We start from the raw sequence: 26545 nt of genomic DNA, 5'->3' as shown, positions 1-26545 counted from the left end.
GTGTGGCTGGCGTCTGTGTAGAGGAGAGTGCGGGCGAGAACCCAGGGTGGGCTGTGTTCTGAGAGGCAAGTCCTCCCTTGTGGAGGCTGTGGCTGCCACGGACCCCGCTCACTGGCACCTTTCTTCTCTTTCCAGATGAGCCCCCGGAGAGATAGCTCAGAGGCGGCCTTAACCCGCAGGTCAGGGCCTGGGGTTCATCTGATGTGGGGCTGAGGCATGAGGTGCAGCAAGGGGAGGGTCCAGCTGCCTGGAGAATGCGGGTGGGAGGGGACGTCCTGGGCCATGGGTTGCCGGGGGCGGGGTGGCGGCGAGTGGGTGTGCTGGGGTCGTTTGAGTCAAGCACTGGGGATTCATGCACGCAGGCTGCACCATCTGCCCCAAGACTGTCTCTGAGACCAGCAGTCCTGGGCGAGGCTTGGGGACGTGGGGCACACAGTGGATGAGGGAGTTGCTGCCTTTGCTTCAGAGTGAGACGTGCAGGAACCACAGGGCTCAGAGGTCCCAGGGGTTCAGGACGGGAACCGAGGGCTGGAGCCCCTTGCAGTCAGGGGAGCTCAGCCTGCGAGAGTGGGGTGAGGGCAGAAGATGGTGAGCGTCAGGGAGCATGAGGTGGGGAGAACTCTATGAGACAGCAGGGCGATGGCAGGGGGCGGAGGGCATCAGGGGATGTGAGGTGGGGAGAGCGCTGCAGGCAGCTCTGGACGGAGGGTCGGCAAGCGGAGGGGCTTGGAACAGAGTCCGCATGGAGGCCAGCTAGCCTGCGTGGCAGCACGGGGAGCAGGGTTGGGGCACCAGGTTCAGGAGGGCATCAGACCCAGGTCATGGGCCTTTCATGCTGCCTGTGCCTGAGGGCAGGATGGGGTTGATCTGGAAAGGGGAGCCTGGGGTTCGGGAGGGTGGAAGGTGGAGAGAGGGGAGCAGCGTCTGAGGCGGGACTGACTCCACAGCACAGGGACAGCAGCTGTTTCTGGCCTGGGGGTCCTGCCAAATGGACCGTGTCTCGGGAGGACAGGGAGCCCCCACCGTCTGTGTACAGAGGCCGCGTTCTCTTTGCCAGAGTGAGGTGGGGCACAGGGGCAGGCCCGGTGTCCCGTGGGCGGGAAGGCCTCACCTGCTTTGTCTCGCCCTGTCTTCCTGCCCTGCAGCAGCAGCGTGAGGCTCCCGGCCAGCTCGGTCAAATTAGGCCTGAAGGTGGAGCAATACCTCTCGGCCATACAGGTGAGAGGGCCGGGCCCTGGGGTGTGCTGGGCATGCCAGGGGCCTCAGGCTCCAGCGTCAACGGCCTGTGCTCTCTGCTCCCAGAGATCAGAGTCTCTCAGGTATGCAAACCCATTCCACACTGAGTTCCCAGTGGTTCCCGTGGATGTCACCAGCAAGCGCCACCTTTTCGAGAAGGAGCAGGTGGGCCAGAGCCAAGAGGACCCAGCCTCTAGCCGCAAGGTGAGTGGCCCTGGCGCACCAGGGCTCTGCAGACCGCTGAGCCTGGGGTCTGCAGAACTGGAGCCTGGGCACTGTGGGACAGCTCCATGCTTTCCTGCGTCTGTCTGGCGGACTCGAGGGCCCGGCCATGCCTGTTGCTGAGCCCCCCAGCCCAGCGGTGCACACAGCTCCGGGGGAGGGTCCTATGGCCTGGCCGTGTAGATGTGGTGAGGGGGCCCCTCTGGAGATGCCAGCCCGGCCCCAAGGTGGGAGCTCTCTCCTCAGGAGAACTTGCAGCTCTCAGGGGTGGAGAAGTCACAGCTCATCCTGTGGATGAGCAGGGCCCAGGAGTCAGCACAGCAGGGCCCACAGGTACCAGATGTGCCCCTCTGGCCCCGGTCTCCCTGCAGGCCTCTCATAGTGGGATGACCCATCACGGGAGGGACAGCCCTGAGTGCAGTGGAGATGCTCTGCACGCGGGATGGCCATGTGGAAGCCTGCGGGTCAGAGGGTGGAAGGAGTCGGGCCTGGGGTCCTCCCCTGAGAAGAGGCGGGCCAGGGGGCTCTGCAGCAGCCTGAGCCCGGTCTCTGACCTGATTCCCAGAACCAGGAGACACAGAGGGAGTTGGCAGCTGGCAGCAAGCCCCAGTGGAGGAAGAAGCCAGAGGCCCCGCTGGGTGCCGAGGTGAGTGGGGGCCCAGCGGTTGGGGCAGCTCTCCCTGGAGAACGTGGGCCAGCAGGCACCCACTCCTCCACGGCAGGCCTGGCAGGGGGTGCTGGCGGGCAGGGCACATGCGGGCTCCTAGAAGCCGTCTGCTGCACAGAAGACACTTGAGCCGAAAGCAAGCCTGGACCCTGAGACTCCCCCGCCCCAGTAAATGTTTCATGTTCCAGAAGATCTCTGTGCTGGAGGAGAGAGCTGTCTCAGGAAAGAGGGCAGTTCCAGACAAAGCCAGCGACTCAGAGAAAAGACCAGTGTCTGAGAAAGCCACCGTCTTCGAGAAGACCCCAGTCCCCGAGATGCAGCCGGCCCCAGTCAGGGCCATGGCCCCAGTGTGGCCCCAGGACTGGGAGCAGTCAGCCTCAGCAGAGTGCCCATCCAGCCCCAGGAGGCAGCGGGGCACTGGGCCTGAGAAGGAGCCCGAGTCTTTGGCGGGGCCTCTGCCCCGGGCTGGCGGCCTCCCGCCTGTCACTCTGCAGGTGCACGGTGCCCCCCACCTCCCTGTCCTCCCGGCATCTCTGGCTGCCTCCCTGTCTCCTGTCCTCCCATCTGCTGTCCTCCCGGTGTCTCTGGCTTCCTCCCTTTCTCCTGTCCTCCCTCCAGGCCGGCCCCAGCTCTGTCTCCCCTCCCTGCCTGCTCTGCTGCCCACAGGACAGGGGACTGGGATGGGGTCTCACCTGGCACCCACACCACACCCTCATCCCAGGCCCAGACTCCAGGGAAGCCTCAGATGCTTCTAGAAGCTCCCCCATCCCTGGAAACCCTGTCCACTGGCCTGGCCCTGAGCCTGTGGCTGCACCTCCACAGCCGAGGCAGCAGGCGGGGGCAGAGGACCAGCCTGCTGCCACCGCCCCTTGCTGCTAGGGTGAGCCGGGCCTGCGGGGGCTCCGGGCTGCCTGTCCTCCCGCATGACTTGCTCCCTGCTCCGTCCAGGTGAGCAGCCCCAGCACGGAGGCGGAGGCCAAGTCCCCCTCGCCCACAGTGGCCTTGCCCACCTTCAGCAGCAGCCTGCAGCGCTCCAGCCCCCACGCCATCTCCTTCAGGGTGAGCCTGGCTGCTGTGGGCCCCTCCCTGCAGGGCTCGGGGCAGTGGGGAGGCAGGCAGGAGGCACCCTGAGACGATCTGGGGGCATCAAGGAGGGGCTGTTGACCTGGCTTGATGGGAGGGGCCATGCCCCAGGCCCAAGGCAGGCCTTTCATGGGGGTGTGGCTGGCGTCTGTGTAGAGGAGAGTGCGGGCGAGAACCCAGGGTGGGCTGTGTTCTGAGAGGCAAGTCCTCCCTTGTGGAGGCTGTGGCTGCCACGGACCCCGCTCACTGGCACCTTTCTTCTCTTTCCAGATGAGCCCCCGGAGAGATAGCTCAGAGGCGGCCTTAACCCGCAGGTCAGGGCCTGGGGTTCATCTGATGTGGGGCTGAGGCATGAGGTGCAGCAAGGGGAGGGTCCAGCTGCCTGGAGAATGCGGGTGGGAGGGGACGTCCTGGGCCATGGGTTGCCGGGGGCGGGGTGGCGGCGAGTGGGTGTGCTGGGGTCGTTTGAGTCAAGCACTGGGGATTCATGCACGCAGGCTGCACCATCTGCCCCAAGACTGTCTCTGAGACCAGCAGTCCTGGGCGAGGCTTGGGGACGTGGGGCACACAGTGGATGAGGGAGTTGCTGCCTTTGCTTCAGAGTGAGACGTGCAGGAACCACAGGGCTCAGAGGTCCCAGGGGTTCAGGACAGGAACCGAGGGCTGGAGCCCCTTGCAGTCAGGGGAGCTCAGCCTGCGAGAGTGGGGTGAGGGCAGAAGATGGTGAGCGTCAGGGAGCATGAGGTGGGGAGAACTCTATGAGACAGCAGGGCGATGGCAGGGGGCGGAGGGCATCAGGGGATGTGAGGTGGGGAGAGCGCTGCAGGCAGCTCTGGACGGAGGGTCGGCAAGCGGAGGGGCTTGGAACAGAGTCCGCATGGAGGCCAGCTAGCCTGCGTGGCAGCACGGGGAGCAGGGTTGGGGCACCAGGTTCAGGAGGGCATCAGACCCAGGTCATGGGCCTTTCATGCTGCCTGTGCCTGAGGGCAGGATGGGGTTGATCTGGAAAGGGGAGCCTGGGGTTCGGGAGGGTGGAAGGTGGAGAGAGGGGAGCAGCGTCTGAGGCGGGACTGACTCCACAGCACAGGGACAGCAGCTGTTTCTGGCCTGGGGGTCCTGCCAAATGGACCGTGTCTCGGGAGGACAGGGAGCCCCCACCGTCTGTGTACAGAGGCCGCATTCTCTTTGCCAGAGTGAGGTGGGGCACAGGGGCAGGCCCGGTGTCCCGTGGGCGGGAAGGCCTCACCTGCTTTGTCTCGCCCTGTCTTCCTGCCCTGCAGCAGCAGCGTGAGGCTCCCGGCCAGCTCGGTCAAATTAGGCCTGAAGGTGGAGCAATACCTCTCGGCCATACAGGTGAGAGGGCCGGGCCCTGGGGTGTGCTGGGCATGCCAGGGGCCTCAGGCTCCAGCGTCAACGGCCTGTGCTCTCTGCTCCCAGAGATCAGAGTCTCTCAGGTATGCAAACCCATTCCACACTGAGTTCCCAGTGGTTCCCGTGGATGTCACCAGCAAGCGCCACCTTTTCGAGAAGGAGCAGGTGGGCCAGAGCCAAGAGGACCCAGCCTCTAGCCGCAAGGTGAGTGGCCCTGGCGCACCAGGGCTCTGCAGACCGCTGAGCCTGGGGTCTGCAGAACTGGAGCCTGGGCACTGTGGGACAGCTCCATGCTTTCCTGCGTCTGTCTGGCGGACTCGAGGGCCCGGCCATGCCTGTTGCTGAGCCCCCCAGCCCAGCGGTGCACACAGCTCCGGGGGAGGGTCCTATGGCCTGGCCGTGTAGATGTGGTGAGGGGGCCCCTCTGGAGATGCCAGCCCGGCCCCAAGGTGGGAGCTCTCTCCTCAGGAGAACTTGCAGCTCTCAGGGGTGGAGAAGTCACAGCTCATCCTGTGGATGAGCAGGGCCCAGGAGTCAGCACAGCAGGGCCCACAGGTACCAGATGTGCCCCTCTGGCCCCGGTCTCCCTGCAGGCCTCTCATAGTGGGATGACCCATCACGGGAGGGACAGCCCTGAGTGCAGTGGAGATGCTCTGCACGCGGGATGGCCATGTGGAAGCCTGCGGGTCAGAGGGTGGAAGGAGTCGGGCCTGGGGTCCTCCCCTGAGAAGAGGCGGGCCAGGGGGCTCTGCAGCAGCCTGAGCCCGGTCTCTGACCTGATTCCCAGAACCAGGAGACACAGAGGGAGTTGGCAGCTGGCAGCAAGCCCCAGTGGAGGAAGAAGCCAGAGGCCCCGCTGGGTGCCGAGGTGAGTGGGGGCCCAGCGGTTGGGGCAGCTCTCCCTGGAGAACGTGGGCCAGCAGGCACCCACTCCTCCACGGCAGGCCTGGCAGGGGGTGCTGGCGGGCAGGGCACATGCGGGCTCCTAGAAGCCGTCTGCTGCACAGAAGACACTTGAGCCGAAAGCAAGCCTGGACCCTGAGACTCCCCGCCCCAGTAAATGTTTCATGTTCCAGAAGATCTCTGTGCTGGAGGAGAGAGCTGTCTCAGGAAAGAGGGCAGTTCCAGACAAAGCCAGCGACTCAGAGAAAAGACCAGTGTCTGAGAAAGCCACCGTCTTCGAGAAGACCCCAGTCCCCGAGATGCAGCCGGCCCCAGTCAGGGCCATGGCCCCAGTGTGGCCCCAGGACTGGGAGCAGTCAGCCTCAGCAGAGTGCCCATCCAGCCCCAGGAGGCAGCGGGGCACTGGGCCTGAGAAGGAGCCCGAGTCTTTGGCGGGGCCTCTGCCCCGGGCTGGCGGCCTCCCGCCTGTCACTCTGCAGGTGCACGGTGCCCCCCACCTCCCTGTCCTCCCGGCATCTCTGGCTGCCTCCCTGTCTCCTGTCCTCCCATCTGCTGTCCTCCCGGTGTCTCTGGCTTCCTCCCTTTCTCCTGTCCTCCCTCCAGGCCGGCCCCAGCTCTGTCTCCCCTCCCTGCCTGCTCTGCTGCCCACAGGACAGGGGACTGGGATGGGGTCTCACCTGGCACCCACACCACACCCTCATCCCAGGCCCAGACTCCAGGGAAGCCTCAGATGCTTCTAGAAGCTCCCCCATCCCTGGAAACCCTGTCCACTGGCCTGGCCCTGAGCCTGTGGCTGCACCTCCACAGCCGAGGCAGCAGGCGGGGGCAGAGGACCAGCCTGCTGCCACCGCCCCTTGCTGCTAGGGTGAGCCGGGCCTGCGGGGGCTCCGGGCTGCCTGTCCTCCCGCATGACTTGCCCCCTGCTCCGTCCAGGTGAGCAGCCCCAGCATGGAGGCGGAGGCCAAGTCCCCCTCGCTGGTGGGCCAGAGCCGAGGGCCCAGCCTCCAGCCACAAGGTGAGTGGCTCGGTCCTGCCAGGCGTCTGCAGACCGCTGAGCCTGGGGTCTGCAGAGCTGAAGCCTGGGCACTGCAGGACAGTTCCATGCTTTCCTGTGTCTGTCTGGCGGACTCTAGGGCCCGGCCATGCCTGTTGCTGAGCCCCCAGCCCAGCTGTTCACACAGCTCCAGGGGAGGGTCCCATGGCCTGGCCGTGTAGATGTGGGGAGGGGGGCCCTCTGGAGATGCCAGCCCGGCCCCAAGGTGGGAGCTCTCTCCTCAGGAGAACTTGCAGCTCTCAGGGGTGGAGAAGTCACAGTTCAACCTGTGGATGAGCAGGGCCCAGGGGTCAGCACAGCAGGGCCCACAGGTACTGCGCGTCTCCCTGCAGGCCTCTCGTAGTGGAATGACCCGTCAGGGACGGGACAGCCCCAAGCATAGTGGATAAGCTCTGCATGCGGGATGGCTGTGGGGAAGCCTGTGGGTCAGAGGGCGGAAGGAGGGCCTGGAGTCCTCCCCCAGGAAGGGACGGGCCAGGGGACTCTGCAGCAGCCTGAGCCCGGTCTCTGTCCTGATGCCCAGAACCAGGAGACGCAGTAGGAGTCGGAAGCTGGCAAGAGTCCCCAGTGTAGGAAGAAGCCGGAGCCCCCGCTGGGTGCCAAGGTGAGTCGGGGCCCAGGGGCTGGGGCGGTTATCCCTGGAGACTATGGGCCAGCAGGTGCCCACTCCTCCACAGCAGGCCTGGGCCCTGCCCAGCGTGGGGGGACTGGGGAAAAGGGGGTGTCCCTGCCCCGCCCCATGAACCCCCTTGTCCTAACCGTCCTTGGTCCCACAGGTGTGAGGAGCCAGTCTCAGGCCAGCAGCCGCGCTGGCTGCCTCTCCCGCCCACTTTCCACACTGGACCCGGGAGGATGCTGGCCAGCTTCCTCCCCACCCTTCTGGGGCAGGTGTGTCCCAAGCCTGTCCAGCTGCGGGCACTGCGCATCTGCACAGAACCTCGCCACCCTGTCCACGTGGACTCCTGCTCTTCCTCCTCCTCCGGGTCCGTCAGGTCGCACCAGTGTCTCCGTGCACCTCTCCCAGGCTGGCCCCCACCGTCCTTGTGCTGCCTGCCAGGCTGGAGGAGCCATGCTGACCTCTCCCAGGCCCTGCCTTGCTCCCCTTCACACCCCACCTGCTGTCCTGGCTAACCCATCCTGTGCCCCTCCCCACACTCAGGAAAGAGCTGATAAACTCAATCACTCTCAGGTGTGACCAATAATTCCTTAAAAATCATTCTTGCCAGAAGCTTTGCTTTTCAGCGGAGGCTAAACAGTGTGGGGATGATGTTCTAGCTGTGGGGGCCCCAGGGGGGCAGGCATTTGTCTGACAGCAGCCTCTGTGGCCACAGCCCAGCACACTTGCCCCCACACCTAGATCTCCTCTCCCCTGCCCTCCTGGGCCAGAGGGGACGCTGAGCTGTGTGTAGACCAAGCAGCCAGAGCCAGCCTGGTGCCGTCAGCTCTGCGTGCTCTGTGTGGCTGGTGCTGTTGCCCCCTGGGGGAGCCCTCAGTGCCCATTGGGGCTTCCTGGGAAGGGTGCAGCGGGCAGCACCACACTGCCCACCCTCTTGCACTCACTCTACACATGAAGGCCCTGCACTCACCCTTCGGGGCGGGGGAGGAGGGACGCACGCCCAGGGCGACCTCAGGGCGATGTGTGAGGACAGCACACAGCCCGGGCACCCGCCTGACCACGCCCGCCTCCTGTGCCAGGCCTCCTGTGGGTCCCCAGGGCCGTGGGCACCGTCTCTGTGTTCTTGTCCCTCATCTGCTGTTAGCTCGGAGAGGTGACTTCCCCTCGTGGGCAAGGGCAGGGCGTCCAGGGCAGGCCAGCTGTGGCGGCTGCAGTGACGGCCGCCTGTGCTCCGAGTTAGTCCATCCTGCCTTAGGATGGCCCCTGGATCCCACACACAGTCAGGCCACGGATGCCTGGAACCTGCCAGGCTTTTCCTGTGGGGCCTCGGGTGCCAGAGCCCTCTCCCAGGCATCCACGGAAGCAAATTCTGTCCCATTTGAAGGACTTTTGAGCTTACAAGGCACCCACTGAAGTAGCTTGAGTTAAGGGAAGGTGTAGGAAAAGCGGTTCCTAAATTGCAGATTTCGGGGCAGGACATAAAGCCTGGCTGGGCTCCCGGGAGCCAGACCAGGAGAGCGGGTGGCAGCCTGGCTGCTCACTGTCCCCCGGTGCCAGCTGCTGGCTCCTGGCTTCAGCCGGTCTTGCCCCGGATCTACTGGTACGGGAAGGGCCACTGGGCTCAGAGGCCCCCGGGGACCGTGGAAGGACAGCCTCAGCTGAGACGGGGCCAGGTCAACAGAAGAGCAGGTGAGGAGCGCGTGTCGGATGGGGCCTGGGGCTCCCCAGGCAACAAAGTTGAGGGGGGGCGGGACGTGGGTCAGGCGAGGGGGGAAGCGGGGAGAGGCTATCGTTGCCCACGGAGAGGAGTGTGCGTCACCACAGGCGGCCCTTGGCAGGGCCGGGGCTCAGGGCCCAGGAGGAGTTGGGCAGGACAGGGGCCCTGAGAATTCAGAGAGCAGGCCTATCCCAGGTTTGCTTCCTCTTCTTTGTCCTGTCCCAAGCCCGTCCATGACCCAGGTGCTGTGCTGGAGGCCGCAGACACAGGCGTGCAAGCAAATGCAAGGCCCGTGTGCTGGCCACGTGGACATTGTATTCTAGTGGGTTTAGCAGATTGTAATTTTAAGCTGTCGTGTCTTGAATTTCAACCATCTTCCCTGCCCCTCTACTCAACCAGCTGCCTCTTTGAAGAGAACCCTTGCTCTTTGCTGGAAGTTTGACCTTGAATTTGACACCCTGCAGTGGGTCTACTCCCTGCCCAGTGGGGGAGGGCTTGCCACGTGGCTTGGGGGGCAAGCAGACCCCTCTGTAGGTGTGCTCACTGAGGCCGCCAGAGCCTGCCTCCCCCCTAAGGGTGTTCACCCGCTAGAGGAGCCAGTAGCCTGGAAGCACCCTTGTCCACACATCACCACAGCTGAGCTTATGCCCCAACCTGCCTTCCTGACTGCTGGCATCTGCTTTATCGGGGTTTTCAGGACAGACAGCTGGCTTGTGTTATGTGCCTGCTCCCTCCTGTCCCCTGCGTGGCTGTCCTGGTTTTAAATAGTTTATCTGAGCAGCTGGAAGACCACATGTGCTTATATGGCCTGCGGTACATGTTCCCTTAGCCCTGTCCCTGGCACCTGCCAAAAGAGCAGCCAACACCCCCTCTCCCCCTGCCCCCACCACCTTCAGCGTGACTCCCGCACACATTTCTCCCACCACCAGGCCGCGGGCCTGTTTAAAGCCTGTCCAGCCCCTGCCCTCTCCCAGACCCCACAGGGCAGAGCACACACCACAAGACCCATTGGCAGCTCCTGTTCTGGCTAAGACTGGGGCAGGCTCTAAGAGCAGAGGCATGCCCTGTAGTCTGGGCCCTCTGTCCGAAGTCACAGTGTCCACTCTGACTGGGTGTCAGAGCTGGGAGAGGCCCCCTTCCCTCGGGAGCTTTAGAGGGCGGAGTCTCAGAGATAACTCCCTGAACCTAGTTTAACGGACCCTCAGCCTGAGGCTGGAGACTCCGGTGTGAATCACAGACGTCCCACTGAAGGCCTGGGGTGGGTGGAAGATCTTGGGTGAATAGCTGTCCCTCCCTGGGTCTCTTTCCTCCTCTGTAGGATGGAGAGGCCAGGCCTCTAAATGAAATGATGTTCCGACCCTCGGGGACTCCCCCTCCTGACACCTCCTCCCTCTAGGCGAGGAGCCCCTGCCCCATCCTGGGCAGGTCCTCCCCCCTCACCGGGGAGCAGAGCCGGGCTGTGGGTGCCCACACCAGTCAGAACAGTCCTCGTGGCCACATTCTCCTCCATGGGGTTCAGAAGCTGTCAGAACTGCTGAGAAAGCCTGCCCACCAGAAGCAGCCAGGGGACCAGGGACCCTGGAGGCCCTTCCAGGCAGATGCAGGGCTGGGCCACACCCCAGATGAAGGAATTCATAGGGCATGGACTCCATCTTAGGCCTGTTCATGCTGATCATGCTCAGCCACCTTTCCAATGAACTCTGAACTCTGTGTTTAGTGCCTATGAAAACAACAGAAGGACAAGACCCCCTCTAGACCAGGGAACCTTGAAGATCTATCTAGGTTACTCATCGCCTAAGAGAAAACATACACTAATCACCCCTTCCTCCAGACAGGCCATAAATTTGTCTGTATCTATCAGAGTGTAACCTCAGGGTTATTGATTATTGGCTAACTGTTTGACTGTTCGAGCACATAGCACCTGAATCATGGGCCTATTGGGATTGTATTTTCCTTGGTTTATGTAAGTCTCAAGGAATTTGGAGTGGTGGGTTCAGACATGTACACATGGGGTATAAAAGATTTTCACAAATGCTGGTCAGGGTCCTTGGCTAAGAGGAGACTCTGCCTTGGGCCCGCCGGTGTAATAAACTGCACTCCACTATCTGCATTGTCCTTCTGAATGAGTCTGTTTCCCAGAATGCGTGGCTACAACACGTACAGGGCTCTCCACGGCTGAGCAGCGTGGAGAGACCCGTTTCCTGGAGGGGGAGAGCGGCTCTCTGGGTCAGGGTGTTAACCCTGAGTCCAGTGCCCCCACCCCAGGGTCCCTGCCCCCCATCCTACTGGGGAGAGCACCTGCTGGAGCTCTGCAGGGAGAACCGCTCCCTCCTGAAGGAACACGGCTGGGGGTTGCGGGGGGGGGGGGGGGGGGAGGCACCTGGAGATGGGTGTTTGAGGCTCATTCTTGTCCTGGTGCAGCTGGGAGGCCTGACCTCCCGAATTCCTCTTTACCCTGGGTCTTCGGGCAGGAACCTGGGAGGATCTCATTGCCCTGGTCCAGCTCTGCAGGTGGGCCAACAGCTGCTGTCAGGACGAGTCCAGCTGCCTGCTGGGCACAGGGCTGAGGGTGAGGCCTCTGCTCTTCTGTTTCATGGATAGGTTAACAGAGGCGCAGAGAGGTTAAGTGACTCAGATAAGGTCACACAGCAAAGCTGGGTATTAAACCTTGGTCTTTGACAGCATGGCCAGTGTTTCTGCTTTATTCCCCAAGAAAGGTGACCCTGGCCTTTTGGCTGTGATGGCGACTTGCTAGAAAGGACAGATGGGAGCTTGGCGTGGGCCTTCTGGCCCCTCTTCCAACTGGAGGTCCCCCTGGCCCCCCTCCTTCCTGCCACCAGTGCCTGGACGCGATCTCAGATGCCTCTTCTGGGCTGGAAGCCCTCCCCCACCCCGATCTGCCTCTTGAGCGGCTCTATTTTTAGGAGCTGTGCTTACAGGAGTAGGGGGACTCGCAGGGCCACAGAGAGAGTGTGAGGGCCGCACCTCAGGCTGGCCAACCCCCTCCCTGGAGGCCTCCCTGCACCCCAGGGTGACAGACTTCTCCCAGCGCTCAGGCCCCTGGCCTGACTGCTCCCTTGGGAGCAGTGCTGACCTGCCAGTCCTCACCCACCCTGGGCTGGGGGCTGTCCCCCTGCCGCTCTTTCCCCACGCCCCATTTGGAGACTCTTTGGGATGAGTACCCCCACCCAGGGGAGCCAGCTTCAGTCCAAAGCACCCTATTGCCAGCCCCACCCTGCCTGCCCCACTGTAGGTCTGTTTGCCCTGACCCAGCAGGACTGGATGACTGGGAGCAGGCTCAGAAGAGTCACCAGCCTGAGGCTGCCGCCTGAGGCAGTCTCCCCTGGGGGCTACGGGCAGGGCTCCTTCAAGCACCTCTGAGCCACAAAGGGGCTGCCTTGTGGCGAATACCATGCCACCTGCCAGAGCTGGGGCTCACCGCATGTCTGCAGACAGGTGCCTGGGTGGGTCTCAACCATGAGGGCGGGGTCTGGGGGACAGGTGAGTGGGCATCAGCACCCCGTCCAGGGTGCCGTCACTGTAGCCTGAGTCACAGGTTGGTGGCCACAGCACTGGGTACAGCCTCCGTTCACCCTAGCTTTCCTCCCCTTGGAGAAGAGGAACCTGAGGCACAGGGGCCAACAGCCTTCCCACGGTCACACACACAGGGCGTGGAGCTCGTGTCCCGAGCCATGCCCACCTCCCAGCCACCCCTCTGGCCTCTCCGTGTGCTCACAGCGACTGGGACAGCAAGACACTTCCCCATGTGGGGCCCTGGGCTGCCTCAGGCCTTGGGAGTGGGGCTTGGACCCCAGCTTCTGTTCCCAGAGCCGCATGGAAGACACCCTGGAGAAGCTCCATGGAGCTGGGCTTTTCGTAGAGACGGCAGTTGTGAGAGATGAACAGACCCCACACCTGCCCAGGGTCCCCTGGGAACCACCACACAGGCTGGGACGTGGGTATTCCCTCATCTGTGATCCGCCTGATTCCCTGCTCAGCTCATACTCCCCATGTGTCTGGGGTCTGGTGTAACCAGTGTCTGCTGTGTGCTGCGTGTGTATGCACACGTGTGAGGGTGAGCTCCCTTCCATTTAGCCTCTGTGGGTCTGGTATCTGGTGTGTGTCTGATATTGTGTGTGTTGGTGTGTGTCTGCTGTGTGCTGTGGGTGTGTGACCTTATGTGAGGGTGAGCCCCTGGCCGTTTACCTGTGTGTGTCTGTGCAGCCACCAACACAGCGGCCCTGGGCGGCTCTGGAGCCGCGTGTCCCTCGGGTTTCCCTCCAGCCTCCACAGGCCCTGAAGCCATGCTCCGTCCTCCGTGTTTGCCCCACGGTGGCTCTGAGTGTTTCACAGGCAGAACCTCATGCAGCGGCCTCTCCCCGTGACCGTGGGCCCTGAGTTTAGCCCCAGGCGTTGGCTGACCCTGCGGCTTCCTCCCTGTCGCTGAGCTGCTCCCTGGGAAGAGGCCTGGCTGCAGAAGACTCAGGAGCCTGCAGCCTGGCCCTGCTGAAAGGGCGTCTCTGCACGACAGGGGCGCGGGCCCGGTGCAGCTGGTCCAGGGCTGGGGAATGGCAGGCTCAGGGCTTCCCACAGAGACGAGCGGCTGGCCCTCTGCCCACCTGGACTGTCTCTCTCTCTCTCTCTGTAGAGGGAAGAGGAGGCCATGTCGGACGTGGAATAGAGGGTGGATGAGTATGAGCGAGTGCTGGGGCGCTGGGCAGGGGCTGCGCCCGTCGAAGGCATGGGGAGAGCTGCACCCTTGCTTCCAGCCCGTTGCCTCGGGCTGCCCCTGGCAGGGGGCTGGCCGTGAAGACCCCAGGGCTGGAGGATGGACTGGCCGGGGGCTGGGGGTTGGGCCTCCTGAGAAAAGACCAGAGAGTTTCCCTGAGGACCCAGAGGCCACAGAGCCACCGTGCCCATAAACCTGCCCCAGACCTGGCATCATGGCCCTAGGGGCTGCTGGCCCTGCCCTCTGCCCTGTCCCAGGGGCCAGGGAGGGGGAGCACACTGGAAACCATCAGTCAGTCACCTCTGGGGGAGGCAGTGCCCGGGGCAGACAGGACCGCAGGCGTAGCTTGGACCCGGAAGACCCCTTCCTGGGCACCGAGGGTGCAGAACTGGGGGCTGGGTGGAGGGCTTGTGCCCATGGACTTGGGCCGGGTGGATGGGGAGAGGGGCGTGCAGAGCCCAGGGACCAACACCCGCCAGGTTTCCTGCGGGGGAAGCAGCTGAATGGAGCTGGGCTGGGCTGGGCTGTGGGTGGGGGACGGGCAGACTCCAGGACCCAGCAGGGGGGTAAATGTCTCCGGGAAAAGGCCGTGGGGTGTGTGCACACGTGTGTAGACATGCGTGCTGTGTTCCTGACAGCGTCTCCCCTCACACCCCAGGGAGCAGGAAGGCAAGCACACCCCGACTCTCACAGAGCGCAAGAACAGCCTTGCTGGAAACTGACTCTCTCTTCTCTCCTTTCTTGTGCTCATGCCTCCTCCCAGAGCAGAAGCAGCTGAGGAAGGTACGGGGGTGGGGGTTCACCCAGTAAGCATCTCGCCTGTCCCCACTCCCTGCTCCCAGTTGAGCAATCCCCCCCCGCCCCCACCCCCCCAGCCCGGGCTTCCTGTGGGCAGAGTCCTGTGCCAGGCCATGCCATGTGTCTGCTCCACCACCTGACTGGGCTGGGGGCCACACCCTGCCAGCAAGTGATGAAAATAGAACCCCCCTGCCGCCAGCCCCGGCCCTGGCCTTCTCGGATGCTGGGCGGCCCCTCACCCACACGGGTCCTTTCTGGTCCCAGACACTGAGGAAGGGGCTCCAGGGCCTGAGTCTAGGATAGGACCCTGACCCTGTGCCGTGACGTCAGAGAACGACCTCAGGAGGGAGGCTGAGTCAGACACAGGGCCCAGAGGCAGCCTCACCGTGGCAGCGCTTCCGGGTGCAGAGGGGACTCCAGCCCCAGAGAGGCAAGTTTCAAACGACAGGACCCTGAGCAGACTTCCCCTGAAGGAGCAGACACGGAGCGTTCCAAGCTTTGTGGCCCCTGGTCCTGCTGAAGCTGCCACTCCAGGAACATTCTAGAAACAGTCTGCAGGCCATTGGGACCCAGTTTGCAGCTTCTGGTTAAACCAAGAACAGAGCGGCCCCTGTCAGCCACACAGGTCCCCCAACATTCACTGGGACCTTGGATGTCACTGGGCCCCACACCTCCCTGTGCCAGGCCTGCTCGCTGTCTGGTTCGCCTCTCCAGAGCACGAGGAGGTGGTGGAAGAGGAGGCTAGGGGCGGCAAGGGCCCCAGCGCTGCTCCTGTGGCAGCGGGAAGGCCCCCTAGACTGTGGTCTTCAGCCTGGGCAGCCCCCAGTCCAGGTAGGGCTCAGCCTCGTCAGTACACGCTGCACCTGCTTCCTTCAGCCAGGCGGTCCTGGGCCCCAGGCAGGTGTGCACAGGTGGATCCTGGACCTGGAGCCCTGCAGGGCCTCCTTGGCTGAGGACGTGTGAGGGGGACAGGGGGCTACTGGCAGGGCCTTGAGCTCAGAACCAGGACCATGACTCCTTTCTCATGTTCTGTTCAGAAGATGGAGAAGAGGAAGTTAGTGGTCAAGTTCAGCCTTTCCAGGGTCGTGGTTGCATCGCTGGATCTCCAACCAGTCTCTCAACAGTGAACTCACTCTTCCCAAGACAAGTCCTTGCCAGGCTGGACCCTCTGTGAGGGATGTCTCTCTGATGCTGAGTGAGCCACACAAAGTATTAGCAAACCCAGCTCCTCCATCCTGAACACATTCGATCTTCTCCTTCAATACCAACTGTCCCTGTCAATGGAGAGCCCCAGAATACTTCTGAGAAGAGCATTAAGAGCTCTGCTGGAAAGGAGGCAGTGAGGTTTGCTTTCATTTTAGAGGTATGTTGTAATGGGAGACAGTGACTGGTGGGCCTGAGGAGAGGATGTGAGGAACTTGCTAACTTGCACACCTCCCAGACCTCTGGCTTCAGAAACTGTGTAAAGGGCTGTGCACATGCTATTACCACCCACCAGGCAGGCAATGAACAAGGGAGCAGAATGGATTTAGAGAAGAGAGAACGTCAGCTTGGATCTCCTCCCACAGTCATGTAGAGATTTTGTTAAGACGAGGAAATTTACATCTGCACTTCATAGAGAGATCTGAGCCAGAAATTGGAATATGGAGTCATCCACATGTTGGGAAAGGACTGCCCAGGATGGGTGTTAGGGTGGACTAAGCTTGAGGCTGGGGGAAGCAACATTTAGTAAGAAGGGTTCAGGGGAAGAACAGGACCAGGAGAAGGGAGCAAAAGCCAGCCCAAAATGTAGGAGGCAAACCAAGGAGAAGCATGCAGCAGAAACCAAAAAAGGCAGGGTTTTCTGTTTGGATAAAATATACAGTTGTTTAAATGATGCTTTTGAAGTATTTTTGAATAATGAGAGATGGCATTAATGTTGGCTGTAAAACACAACATACTAAATTAAAATATTAATGTTTCTGAAGTTTGGGATTATAGCTTCCCCCAAAGAGCATAGATTTGTGAAAATTGATGATATTTGATGATAAGGTCAAAGAGAAAGGCAACAATTTCAAAAGAACCTAAACAATGTATACTATGTTCTGTGACTGTTTCAACTATTTTGCTGTAAAAAAAAAAAGGGGGGGGGGGCTGCATTTAAAACCCATATGACTATTGTGTTATTGTAATTTATAATAAGAAATATGCATTTGGTCTTTGTCCAATTTCTGGCACAGAGCTCATAAAACCCTTGGAACTTCCTAAGTGACTGGACTGGAAAAAAAGGTGTCTTGATATTCACAACAAGCTTTTTCAACTACACCTGACTTTATGTTAATGCAGTGACTTTTGGAAGAACCTCAGGATGGGGGCTGGTTATCAGGAGAACCCACTGTGTCATTAGAGTTGGGACCTTCAGTCTCACCCCTGACCTCCAAGGAGGAAAGGGAAACAGAACTGGAGACTGATTGAGTCACCAGTGGCCCAGTCGAGCCCAAAAGGACAGGGTTCAGAGAGCTTCTGGGTCGGTGAACACATGGAGATTTGGGGAGAGCGGTAGCCAGGTGCTCCCTGCCCTTTCCCTGCACCCTGCCCTGTGCATCTCCCATCTAACTGGTCCTGAGTTATATCCTCTTATAATACACTGGTAATCTGCTGAGTGAAATGCTTCTCTGAGTTCTAGGAGCTTCGCTAAAGATGAATGAAACCCAAGAAGGGGGCTGCTGGAACCTATAAGCTGCTCAGTCAGAAGCCCAAGTGGACCCGTGACTAGCATCTGAAGAGTGAGCAGCCTTGCAGGACTGAGTCTTTAATCTGCAGGACCCGACACCATCTGCAGGTAAACAATGCTGTCAGAATTCAGTTGAACTGCAGGACTGCTTCGTGGTGTGGAAGACAAAAAGCACACATATGAGTTAGTGTTAGAATCGTAGCTATAAACCATAGATATTACTGACTAACCTTTAGGTTTAAAAAATATTCACAAGAGCGATCCCATAAAACTTACAACAGAAAGACAGTGAAAATGTTTTTTACCCCAACAATAACTAGAAATAATACAAAAGTAAAATACCATTCCCATAAGCAATGAAATATAGGAAGCACCCCAGAAACTAGCTCAGCAAAAAAAAAACACAAACCAGCTACAAAAAGGGGTAAAACTCCATTAAAAGGACATAAAAGATGATCTGAATAAATACAGAGGTCTTCCACTGTCTTGGAGGATACTATTAAAATGACAATAGTCCTCAGTGTAAAAATACACATGAAAGGAAAAGAACAGACCCTCAGACATGGACATGGACATACAAGAACGATATAAAGTCAGCATTAAAAACCAATGAGTAAAAACTCTTTAGCAGATGATGTTGAGAACACTGTCTTGCTAGGTGTGTCATACCACACACTTAAGAGGTCTCTGGACAGAGCAGATGTTTCGATGCACGTGATGAAACGATAACACTGTGGAAGGCTGTGGATGAGAGAATGCTGGTGACCTTGGCCTAAGAAACAGTTTCTTAGAAGAAAATACTGCAAACCACATATGAGAAACAGATCTGACGATATCAAAATTAAGTACTTCTGTTCAACAAAGGACACAACAAATTCAAAAAAGGGATAAAACACTAGGGGAAGAGATGTATAACATCTAAAATTGATTATATCCTTAAGATTTTAATTGAATCCACTCCAAATAGTTTAAATAGCAAGAACCCTCCTGTAGGGCCTTCTTTGTCCTACAGAGTCTTGCAGGGGCTAAAGACAAAGTAAAGACCATTCACCAAGCCACGACTGACAACCAGACCACAAAAGCAGTGGCTGCCTCTTCTCTGATCTGAACCACTTTGTTGCTCACCTGAAACTAACACAATATCGCAGATCAACTATACTTCAATTTTAAAATGGTTAAATAAATTGCTTGTAAAGTATATATGGTATATGGGACTCCCAGACGGCTCAATGGTAAAGAATCTCCCAGCCAATGCAAGATGATGTGGGTTCAGTCCCTGGGTTGGAAAGATCCTCTGGAGAAGGGGGTACCCACTCCAGTGTTTTTGCCTGAAAATCCCATGGACAGAGGAGTCTGGCAGGCTACAGGTCATGAGGTCACAAAAGAGTTGCCCATGACTTAGTGACTAAACAAGCAAACAAGCATTTATAGTATATAATGATTTATATGTAATATGTTGTATTTATATATGTGTCAGTTTATGAACTTTAGTCTCAGGGCAAGAGGGGACAACTGAAATGTTTCCAGTATGGGAGTAACCAGTTCATCTTTCTATTTTAAATAGTTTACTCTCAGACTTCCCTAGTGGTACAGTGGATAGGACTCTCCCTTGCAATGCGAGAACACTGGTTCGATCCCTGGTCCGGGAAGTCTCCACATACCCTAGGCAACTAAAGAACAAGTGCCACAACTCCTGAGCCCCTGTGCGGCAAGTCCTGAAGCCCGTGTGCCCTACAGCCTGTGCTCTGGAACAGGAGAGGCCACCACAATGAGAAGTCTGCGCACGGCAACTAGAGAGCAGCCCCCACCCTCTGCAACTAGAGAAAGCTTGCACACAGCAACAAAGACCCAGCACAACCATAAATACATTTTTAAAAATAGTTTAACTCTCTTGCCTTGTAGAGAATTACTGAAAAATACCCAGACCGAGGGCAGGGAAATTATTTAGGATCTCAAAGTTGGATGATCTGTTCTAGCAAAAGTAGAGGCAATGGGAACAGAAATTATAAGCCTTATCAAAGAGAAAATTTTAGAGCAGAGAAAATGGAAGGAGTGGTTGATGTCAAGCTCAAGTATGGGGAGGGAGAAGAACCAAAGAGTATGGTAAGGCTGGATGCCATGCCTTGGTTGTGAAACTAGGAGGCAGGTGTTCAGAGGGTGAAGGTGTTAGAGGGTGAGTATAGTTTTAGACTCAGTGACCCTCCAAGACCTGTGACAGCTCAGCAGGATGTGCCTAACGCAGGAGAGAGGGGCCAGAGATGCAGACAGCTGTCCACTGGATCTAGATGGTGATGGATCCAGAGGCGGTGGGCTCAGCTATTATCCTGAAGCAGACGGTACTGAAAATGACCTGTGAATTTAGAATCCAACGAGGCTCCTTAGAGATACCATCCAAGCCAGAGATAAAACACTTCCAGTATCACTCCTTCACTTACATCACATTTTCAGCCCAGAGACAAATATCTCTCCACCTCAATCATTGCAGTTTTTATTCAGTCTCATTTGCCCACCAATAATGCATCAGATCCAATGGAGTCAATACATTCTTTTAATTTTGCCAAAAATGAAATAAAGACACATCAAACCCTATATCCTGAAGAAACTGCCAGGATACTATCCTAACATTTTATACCCTGAAAGCCGTTTAACCAACACAGCACTGCAAGCACAGTGTGATATGACTGCTGACCACCCTGGACAGCTGCAGAGTGGAACACCTCCCGTGGAGAGATCACACCGCTCACGGCACCCAGGAGGCAAGCACTGGTCTGCAGCTTTGAATGCTGTTGGGTAGGGAATAATATGTACAATATATACATATTGTACAATAGGAAAAATATGAAAATATGTACAAGTACATATTTCTAAAAGTCTATCTCTAATGTAATCTCATTGTTTATATTACTCTTTTCAAAGATAACACTTGTATGTTACTAATGAAGAGATTCGTGGCTAACAAAATTTTCCTCAGAGTATTCAATGCATTTATTTGGAATCCTGAAATAGTTCTTTTCTAGTCCATTTGCTTCTTAATGAGCTTAAACAAGCTACACTTCTTGAAGGCAAATAAAAAAACTTTTTTTAAGTAAAATACAGAGAAGCTCTCAATACCTTTTCTCTCTTTAGTCTCTTAAGAAATTTTTCATGTCAATGCAAACTTTTAAATGAAATAACACAGACTCATAAAAGTTATTTGAGTAAGCACTTCCCTCATAGCTCAGTCAGTAAAGAATCTGCCTGCAATGCAGGAGACCCGGGTTTGATTCCTGGGTTGGAAAGATCCGCAGGAGAAGGAAATGGCAACCCACTCCCGTATTCTTGCCTGTATAATCCCATGGACAGAGGAGCCTGACAGGCTACAGTCCATGGGGTCGAAAGAGTCAGATATGACTTAGCGACTTAACTACTACTACTATATAATCCTAGGGAAAACGGAAAACAAAAACCTATATACTGGAGTATATTGAAATAAAAGAATTAGTAGTGAGAGGGTAACAGGCAGGAAGGCCAGGGGTCTCCAAACGGAGGAAATGGCCTGCAAGTGTCAGACATTTTTATCTCTCTTAAGCGGCAGGAGGAAACCAACTAGCAGTATTTTTTTCCTTCCCTATACAAATTTAAAAGGAAGTTTCTCTTAAAATAGTGTGTTGCCATAAGGACACCTGGTTTCACCTGAAGTTAACTACTCTCAAACGTTGAGTTAACCAATGCCTTTTTTCTTATGGAAATGTTTGTCTTAAGCTATGCTAATGTACTATGCATTTACCCCAAACTCTGTCTTCAAGTGGGTTCAGCCTCTTGGCTCAGAACCTACTTGACAAACCAGTATGTTATACTCAGATATTGTTCCTCTAATTTATATAAATGAAACTATTTCTATGGTGATCTGCCCTTCTTCAAGATTCAAGTTAATCATTTTATGTCCCAGGATGAAGCATTTGGTGCCAAGATTATCCCAAAATGCATTTTATGGGTGAGGGGCATGATGCCAGAGTTTTAAGACTTTCATTCATTCATTCATTTCATTCATTCATCCTTTCTTTCATTAACAGACTGCTAGTGACTATATAACATCCAGCTGAAGACTAGCAGGGGGGTACTCTTTCTGCCCCCTTCCGATGCCTATGTCAGAAGCTTTCTCAGTTTCCTTTATACTTTAATAAAACTTTATTACACAAAAGCTCTGAGTGATCGAGCCTTGTCTCTGGCCCCGGATTGAATTCTTCTCCTCCAGGGGCCAAAAATCCTGATGTCTTTGCGTGATTCAACAACAACCTTTCAGTAGTAGTACATTTATTGAGAGGTTAAAACTAAAAAACTGCAAAGCCTATAAAGCATTCAAGAATCAAAGACTTATTGTTAACAATTGTCTAAAAGGATTTACAAAATATATTTGCGCCAATATTAGAAAGACTCCATACACTGTAAACCCCTGAGTCATAATATTGTACAACACAACCTTCTCTCCTGGAGATTTCCATAAAACAGGTCCACCACCCACCACACCCACATTTCCCACCTTGGTGTTCAAAACACAAGGTCCTGAGTACACATCAGATAGCAGCATTCCAACTCAAATCCCCTTTAGTAACATTTAACATTTGATCAAAACCATCAAGGTGTTACCACCAGCAAAAGCATCTTTACTCCATGGTATAGGGATCCTCCAGCATAGGGATTTTCTTGGTGGCTCAGAGGGTAAAGCATCTGCCTGAGATGCGGAAGACCCAGGTTCGATCCCTGGGTTGGGAAGATCCCCTGGAGAAGGAAATGGCAACCCACTCCAGTATTCTTGCCTAGAGAATCCCATGGACAGAGGAGCCTGGTGGCCTACAGTCCATGGAGTTGCGAAGAGTCGGACACGACTGAGCGACTATACTTACTTACTAAAGTTAGTGAAGTTCTAAATATACAAAGAATCATTACTAGAAGAAAGAAAAGTTAACTCTTAAAACCACAACTCATATATGAATGGAAGGATTGGATGAGACTTGGAAGAAGAAGCTTCCCAGCAGAATTACATTCACCTTTGCAACCTGGGAAACCTAAGAGGGAGGAAATTATCACTGGGGACTTCTCTGGTGGTTCAGTGGGTAAGAATCTGCCTGCCAAAGGAGGGAACACGGGTTCAATCCCTGGTCTGGGAAGATTCCACATGACATGGAGCAACCATGCCTGTGTGCCACAACTACTGAGCCCCACTTCTAGAGTCTGAGAGTTGCAACTACTGAAGCCCACATGTGTAAAGCCTATGCTCTGCAATGAGAAAGCCACCACAGTGAGAAGTCTGAGCATCGCACTGAAGAGCAGCCCCCGCTGGCCACCACTAGAGAAAGACCACACAAAGCGATGAAGAGCCAGCACAGCCATAAATAAGTAAATAAATAAACTAGTTTAAATTAAAAAATAAACCTTCGCCCCATCTTACAGGAAATAGGTGGGACACTTAAAAAGGGGATGCCAATGGAAAGACTTCTCAGCCGGCACTCTTGCTGCAGGGCTGCTACTGTGTGTAAAGAAACAATTTAAGTGTCACAGAATTCTTCTCCACACATGCACTAGATCCCAGAGAACTACCATCAAGGACCATTCTGCCTGAAGTATAAAAGAGACTGAAAGGAGCAAGGTTAAACATTTTTAAGCATATTTTTAAAACACAACAAAAGCTTAATTTTCTCAAGAAATTACTCTATTCCCTGTGAAAATTTAAAAGGACAATTTTTGACCCATTGCAGCTCTGGCATAACAGATAATAAAGCTACCAATAGGTCCAGGGTATGCCGGACACTGACTCAATCACAGAATAATGGCAGTCATTTCTCATGCAATCAATGCCTCGAGAGACATCCTTGAAGGGAAGACACAAAGGCTTCCCTCTCTCTCACCCACAGTGGAGCAGGTGTCTAAGAACAACACTCCCTGGCATCCTCTGCTAGCATCCAATAACTGTCATCTCTTGTTCTGATCTTTCCGATGTTACAGTACCCTGCATTATTACCATTTCAAATTGACTAGAAGTTTTATTATCTGTGTATTTATACATTTAACATTCAGAAAATCTTAGAAAGGTTTCAGTCACTGATATTATATCCAATAACTTTATATTGGATATAAATTATATCCCACAAGTCAGTTGGGAGTGAATGAAGATGGCAGAGGAACAAGACATGGAGCTCACCATCTCCCCAGAGATACATCAAAAATGCATCTACATGTGGGATGATTCTCACAGAACATCTACTAAATGCTGACAGTGGACCTCAGACCTCCAAAAGGGCAAGAAAATCTCCATGCAACTGGGTAAGGCAAAAGAAAAACAGAGAGGAAGGAATCAGGACAGGACCTGTGGCCCGGGGAGGGAGTTGTGAAAGAGGAAAGTTCTCCTTGCTGGCAGGGAGCTCAGTTGGGACAGAGGGGGAGCTTCGGAGCCTCAGAGAAGAGCATGGTGACAGGTGTGCAGAGGGCAAAGAAGAGAGAGTCCTGCATGGTCAGTCGGTGCTGAGCGGCACACCCGAGCCTCAAACGCTCCTACTAAGGGGGCTGGGTACTGAGGCTCAAGTCTAAGGTCAGGCTTGGGGAGAGGACTATGGTTGGTTGCACGAAGACAGCAAGCCAGCCTAAGGGCACTAGGGTGTGATGCGCTACAACCAAGGGAGCTCAGAAAGAAGTCTGGGACCACCAAAGAGGCAAGGAGCCACTGCTGGGGGGCATGCGAAGAGAGGGTCAGGCCCACCGTAGGAGCCTCTATCTCTGCACATGCTCTCAGGCATCAGGGGGCCACCTACATGAGTTACACGGGCAGGCTTGAGCCACCATGGCCATGTAGGGTTCCAGAGGAATGGACCACTGCCACTGCAGAGGGTCCTGAGAGCAGATACAAGTTGCTGTCCCCACATTCCTGGGGGCACGAGCAGCCCACCACCAACAAAGGTCCCATGATACAGCACTGATAACTGTCCTCATCTCCCTAGTGGAGCCAGCTGCCTGCACCAAGGGACCGCCAACTGGGAGCCAGCTGCTGCCCCAACCTTCCCAGGGGCATGCGCATGGGCCGTGCACCTGTGCACCCCTTATCAAGGGGATCACAGCCAGCACATGCTGAAAAAAGAGACAGCAAAACCAGCCCTCACCCCTCCAAAAAATTAAGCCCACACACGCTACGAAGGGATGCTCCCACATATACATAGTCCTCCAAGACTACAGTAGATTGGTTTCTCCTAAACTCACAGAGGAAGTGAAATATAAAAATGAAGAAGCAGAGGAACCACTCTTAGTTAAAAGATCAAGAGAATTCCCCTGAAAGAACAATGAAACAGACGTCTTCAGTCTAATAATGGAAGTAATGAAATACTGAAAGAATTAAGAAAGGCTATCAACAGAAATGCAGATAACTGTAGAAAGGAACTAGAAACTATAACGAGGAGCCAAGAAAAATTAGACAGCTTATTTGCTGAGATGAAAACTGAGCTCATGAGAATGAATAGCAGGATGACAAATACAGAAGAAAGAATAAGTGATCTGGAAGATAGAATAATGGAAATTACCCAATCAAAATAGCAGACAATAACCCAATCAAAATAGCAGACAGAAAGTCAAATGAAAAGAAAAAAATGAAATATAAGAAACCTACAGGATGATATGGGCTTCCCTCTGCCACTGCAGAGGGTCCTGAGAGCAGATACGAGTTGCTGCCCCCACATTCCTGGGAGCATAAGCAGCCCACCAACAAGGGTCCCGTGACACAGCCCCGATCACTGTCCTCATCCCCCTGGTGCAGCCAGCCACCTTCACCAAGGGACTGCCAACAGGGAGCCAACCACTGCCCCCACCTTCCCTGGTGGCTCAGACAGTAAAGAGTCCATCTGCAATGCAGAAGATCTGGGTTTGATCCCTGGATTCACAGACCCCTGGAAAAGGGCATGGCAACACACTCCAGTATTCTTGCCTGGAGAATCCCCATGGACAGAGGAGCCTGGTGGGCTACAGTCCATGGGGTCACAAAGAGTTGGGCAAGACTGAGTGGCTAAGTAGAGCACAGCATATGGGATAATATAAAACAGGGTATTCTACGACAACAGGCATTCCAAAAGGAGAAGAAAGAGAAAAGGAGATTGAAAACATATTTGAAGAAATTCTGGTTGAAAACTTCCCAAACCTAAAGAAGGAAACAGATATCCAGAACAGGAAGCACAGAGGGTCCCAAACAGACATCAAGACATAATAAAAATGGCAAAAGTCCAAGGGAGGATTTCAAACCCAGCAAGAGACAAGCAAACAGCTCATTACAAGGGAACCTCCATAAGGCTATCAGCTGACTTCTCTATGGAAACACTGATAAAGTTTTCTAGAGAAAAGGGAGCAGCAAAATATATTCAAAGCATTCAAAGAGGAAAATCTGCAACCTAGAATATTCTAGCCAGCAAGATTATCATTTAGAACAGGAAGAGAAATAATAATTTCTCAGACAAGCAAAAACTAAAAGAATACTAAGCCTATTCTAAAAGAAATATCAAAAGGTCATCTCTACAGAATAAAGAAGCAAGATGCTATTTGAAAGAGGAAATCACAATTGGGAAGGAAATTATTTAAATCAGCCAGTATACAGATCAAAAGCACTTCCCAGCTGGTGCTACTGGTAAAAACCCTGCCTGCCAGTGCAAGAGATATGAGACCTGGGGTCAAACCCTGGGTTGGAAAGTTCCCTTGGAGGGCATGGCAACCCACTCCAGAATTCATGCCTGGAGAATCCCATGGACAGAAGAGACTGGCAGGCTGCAGTCCACAGAGACATATAGTTGAACATGATCGAAGCAACTTAGCACACACACACACACACACACACACACATAAAAATAAAGAAAAAAAAAGTATTTGTGAAAGCAATGATAACACAAGGACCAGCAAAAGGATAAACATGAAGATGTAAAATAGGGACATCATAATCATAAAATGTGAGCAAGGAGAATAAGAATATGCATATTCTTTTTCTTTTTTTAGAACATGTTTGAGCCTGTATGACTATCAGACTAAAGCAAGCGGATATAGGAAGGGGACCACCTGATCTGTCTCTTGAGAAACCTATATGCAGGTCAGGAAGCAACAGTTAGAACGGGACATGGAACAACAGGCTGGTTCCAAATAAGAAAAGGAGTACGACAAGGCTGTATATTGTCACCGTGCTTATTTAAATTATATGCAGAGTACAGCATGAGAAACGCTGGGCTGGAAGAAGCACAAGCTGGAATCAAGATTGCCAAGAGAAATGTCAATAACTTCAGATATGCAGATGACAGCACCCTTATGGCAGAAAGGGAAGAGGAACTAAAAAGCCTCTTGATGAAAGTGAAAGAGGAGAGTGAAAAAGTTGGCTTGAAACTCAACATTCAGAAAACTAAGATCATGGCATCCAGTCCCATCACTTCATGGCAAATAGTGG

The 26545-nt window shown here is 55.0% G+C and overlaps 1 protein-coding gene across 1 annotated transcript; it reads left to right on the top strand.

Annotated features, from left to right (window-relative positions):
* Nucleotides 1-135: 135 nt before the first annotated feature.
* LOC128071162 (ladinin-1-like) lies at nt 136-13550 on the top strand (the record flags this gene model as incomplete). Its single annotated transcript, XM_052664128.1, is given in 17 exon segments — nt 136-179; nt 1146-1218; nt 1303-1440; nt 2024-2104; nt 2190-2282; nt 2284-2619; nt 3074-3184; nt 3479-3522; nt 4489-4561; nt 4646-4783; nt 5048-5134; nt 5367-5447; nt 5656-5961; nt 6416-6497; nt 8710-8841; nt 11341-11438; nt 13518-13550. Coding segments are annotated over 17 exon segments (1950 nt in total), but the record flags the coding sequence as incomplete, so codon positions are not given.
* Between the last annotated feature and the right edge of the window lie 12995 nt (nt 13551-26545).

Source organism: Budorcas taxicolor, unplaced genomic scaffold (assembly GCF_023091745.1).
Source record: "Budorcas taxicolor isolate Tak-1 unplaced genomic scaffold, Takin1.1 scaffold2343, whole genome shotgun sequence".
Classification (NCBI taxonomy): domain Eukaryota; kingdom Metazoa; phylum Chordata; class Mammalia; order Artiodactyla; family Bovidae; genus Budorcas; species Budorcas taxicolor.
This window is presented reverse-complemented; position numbering and strand designations above follow the sequence as displayed.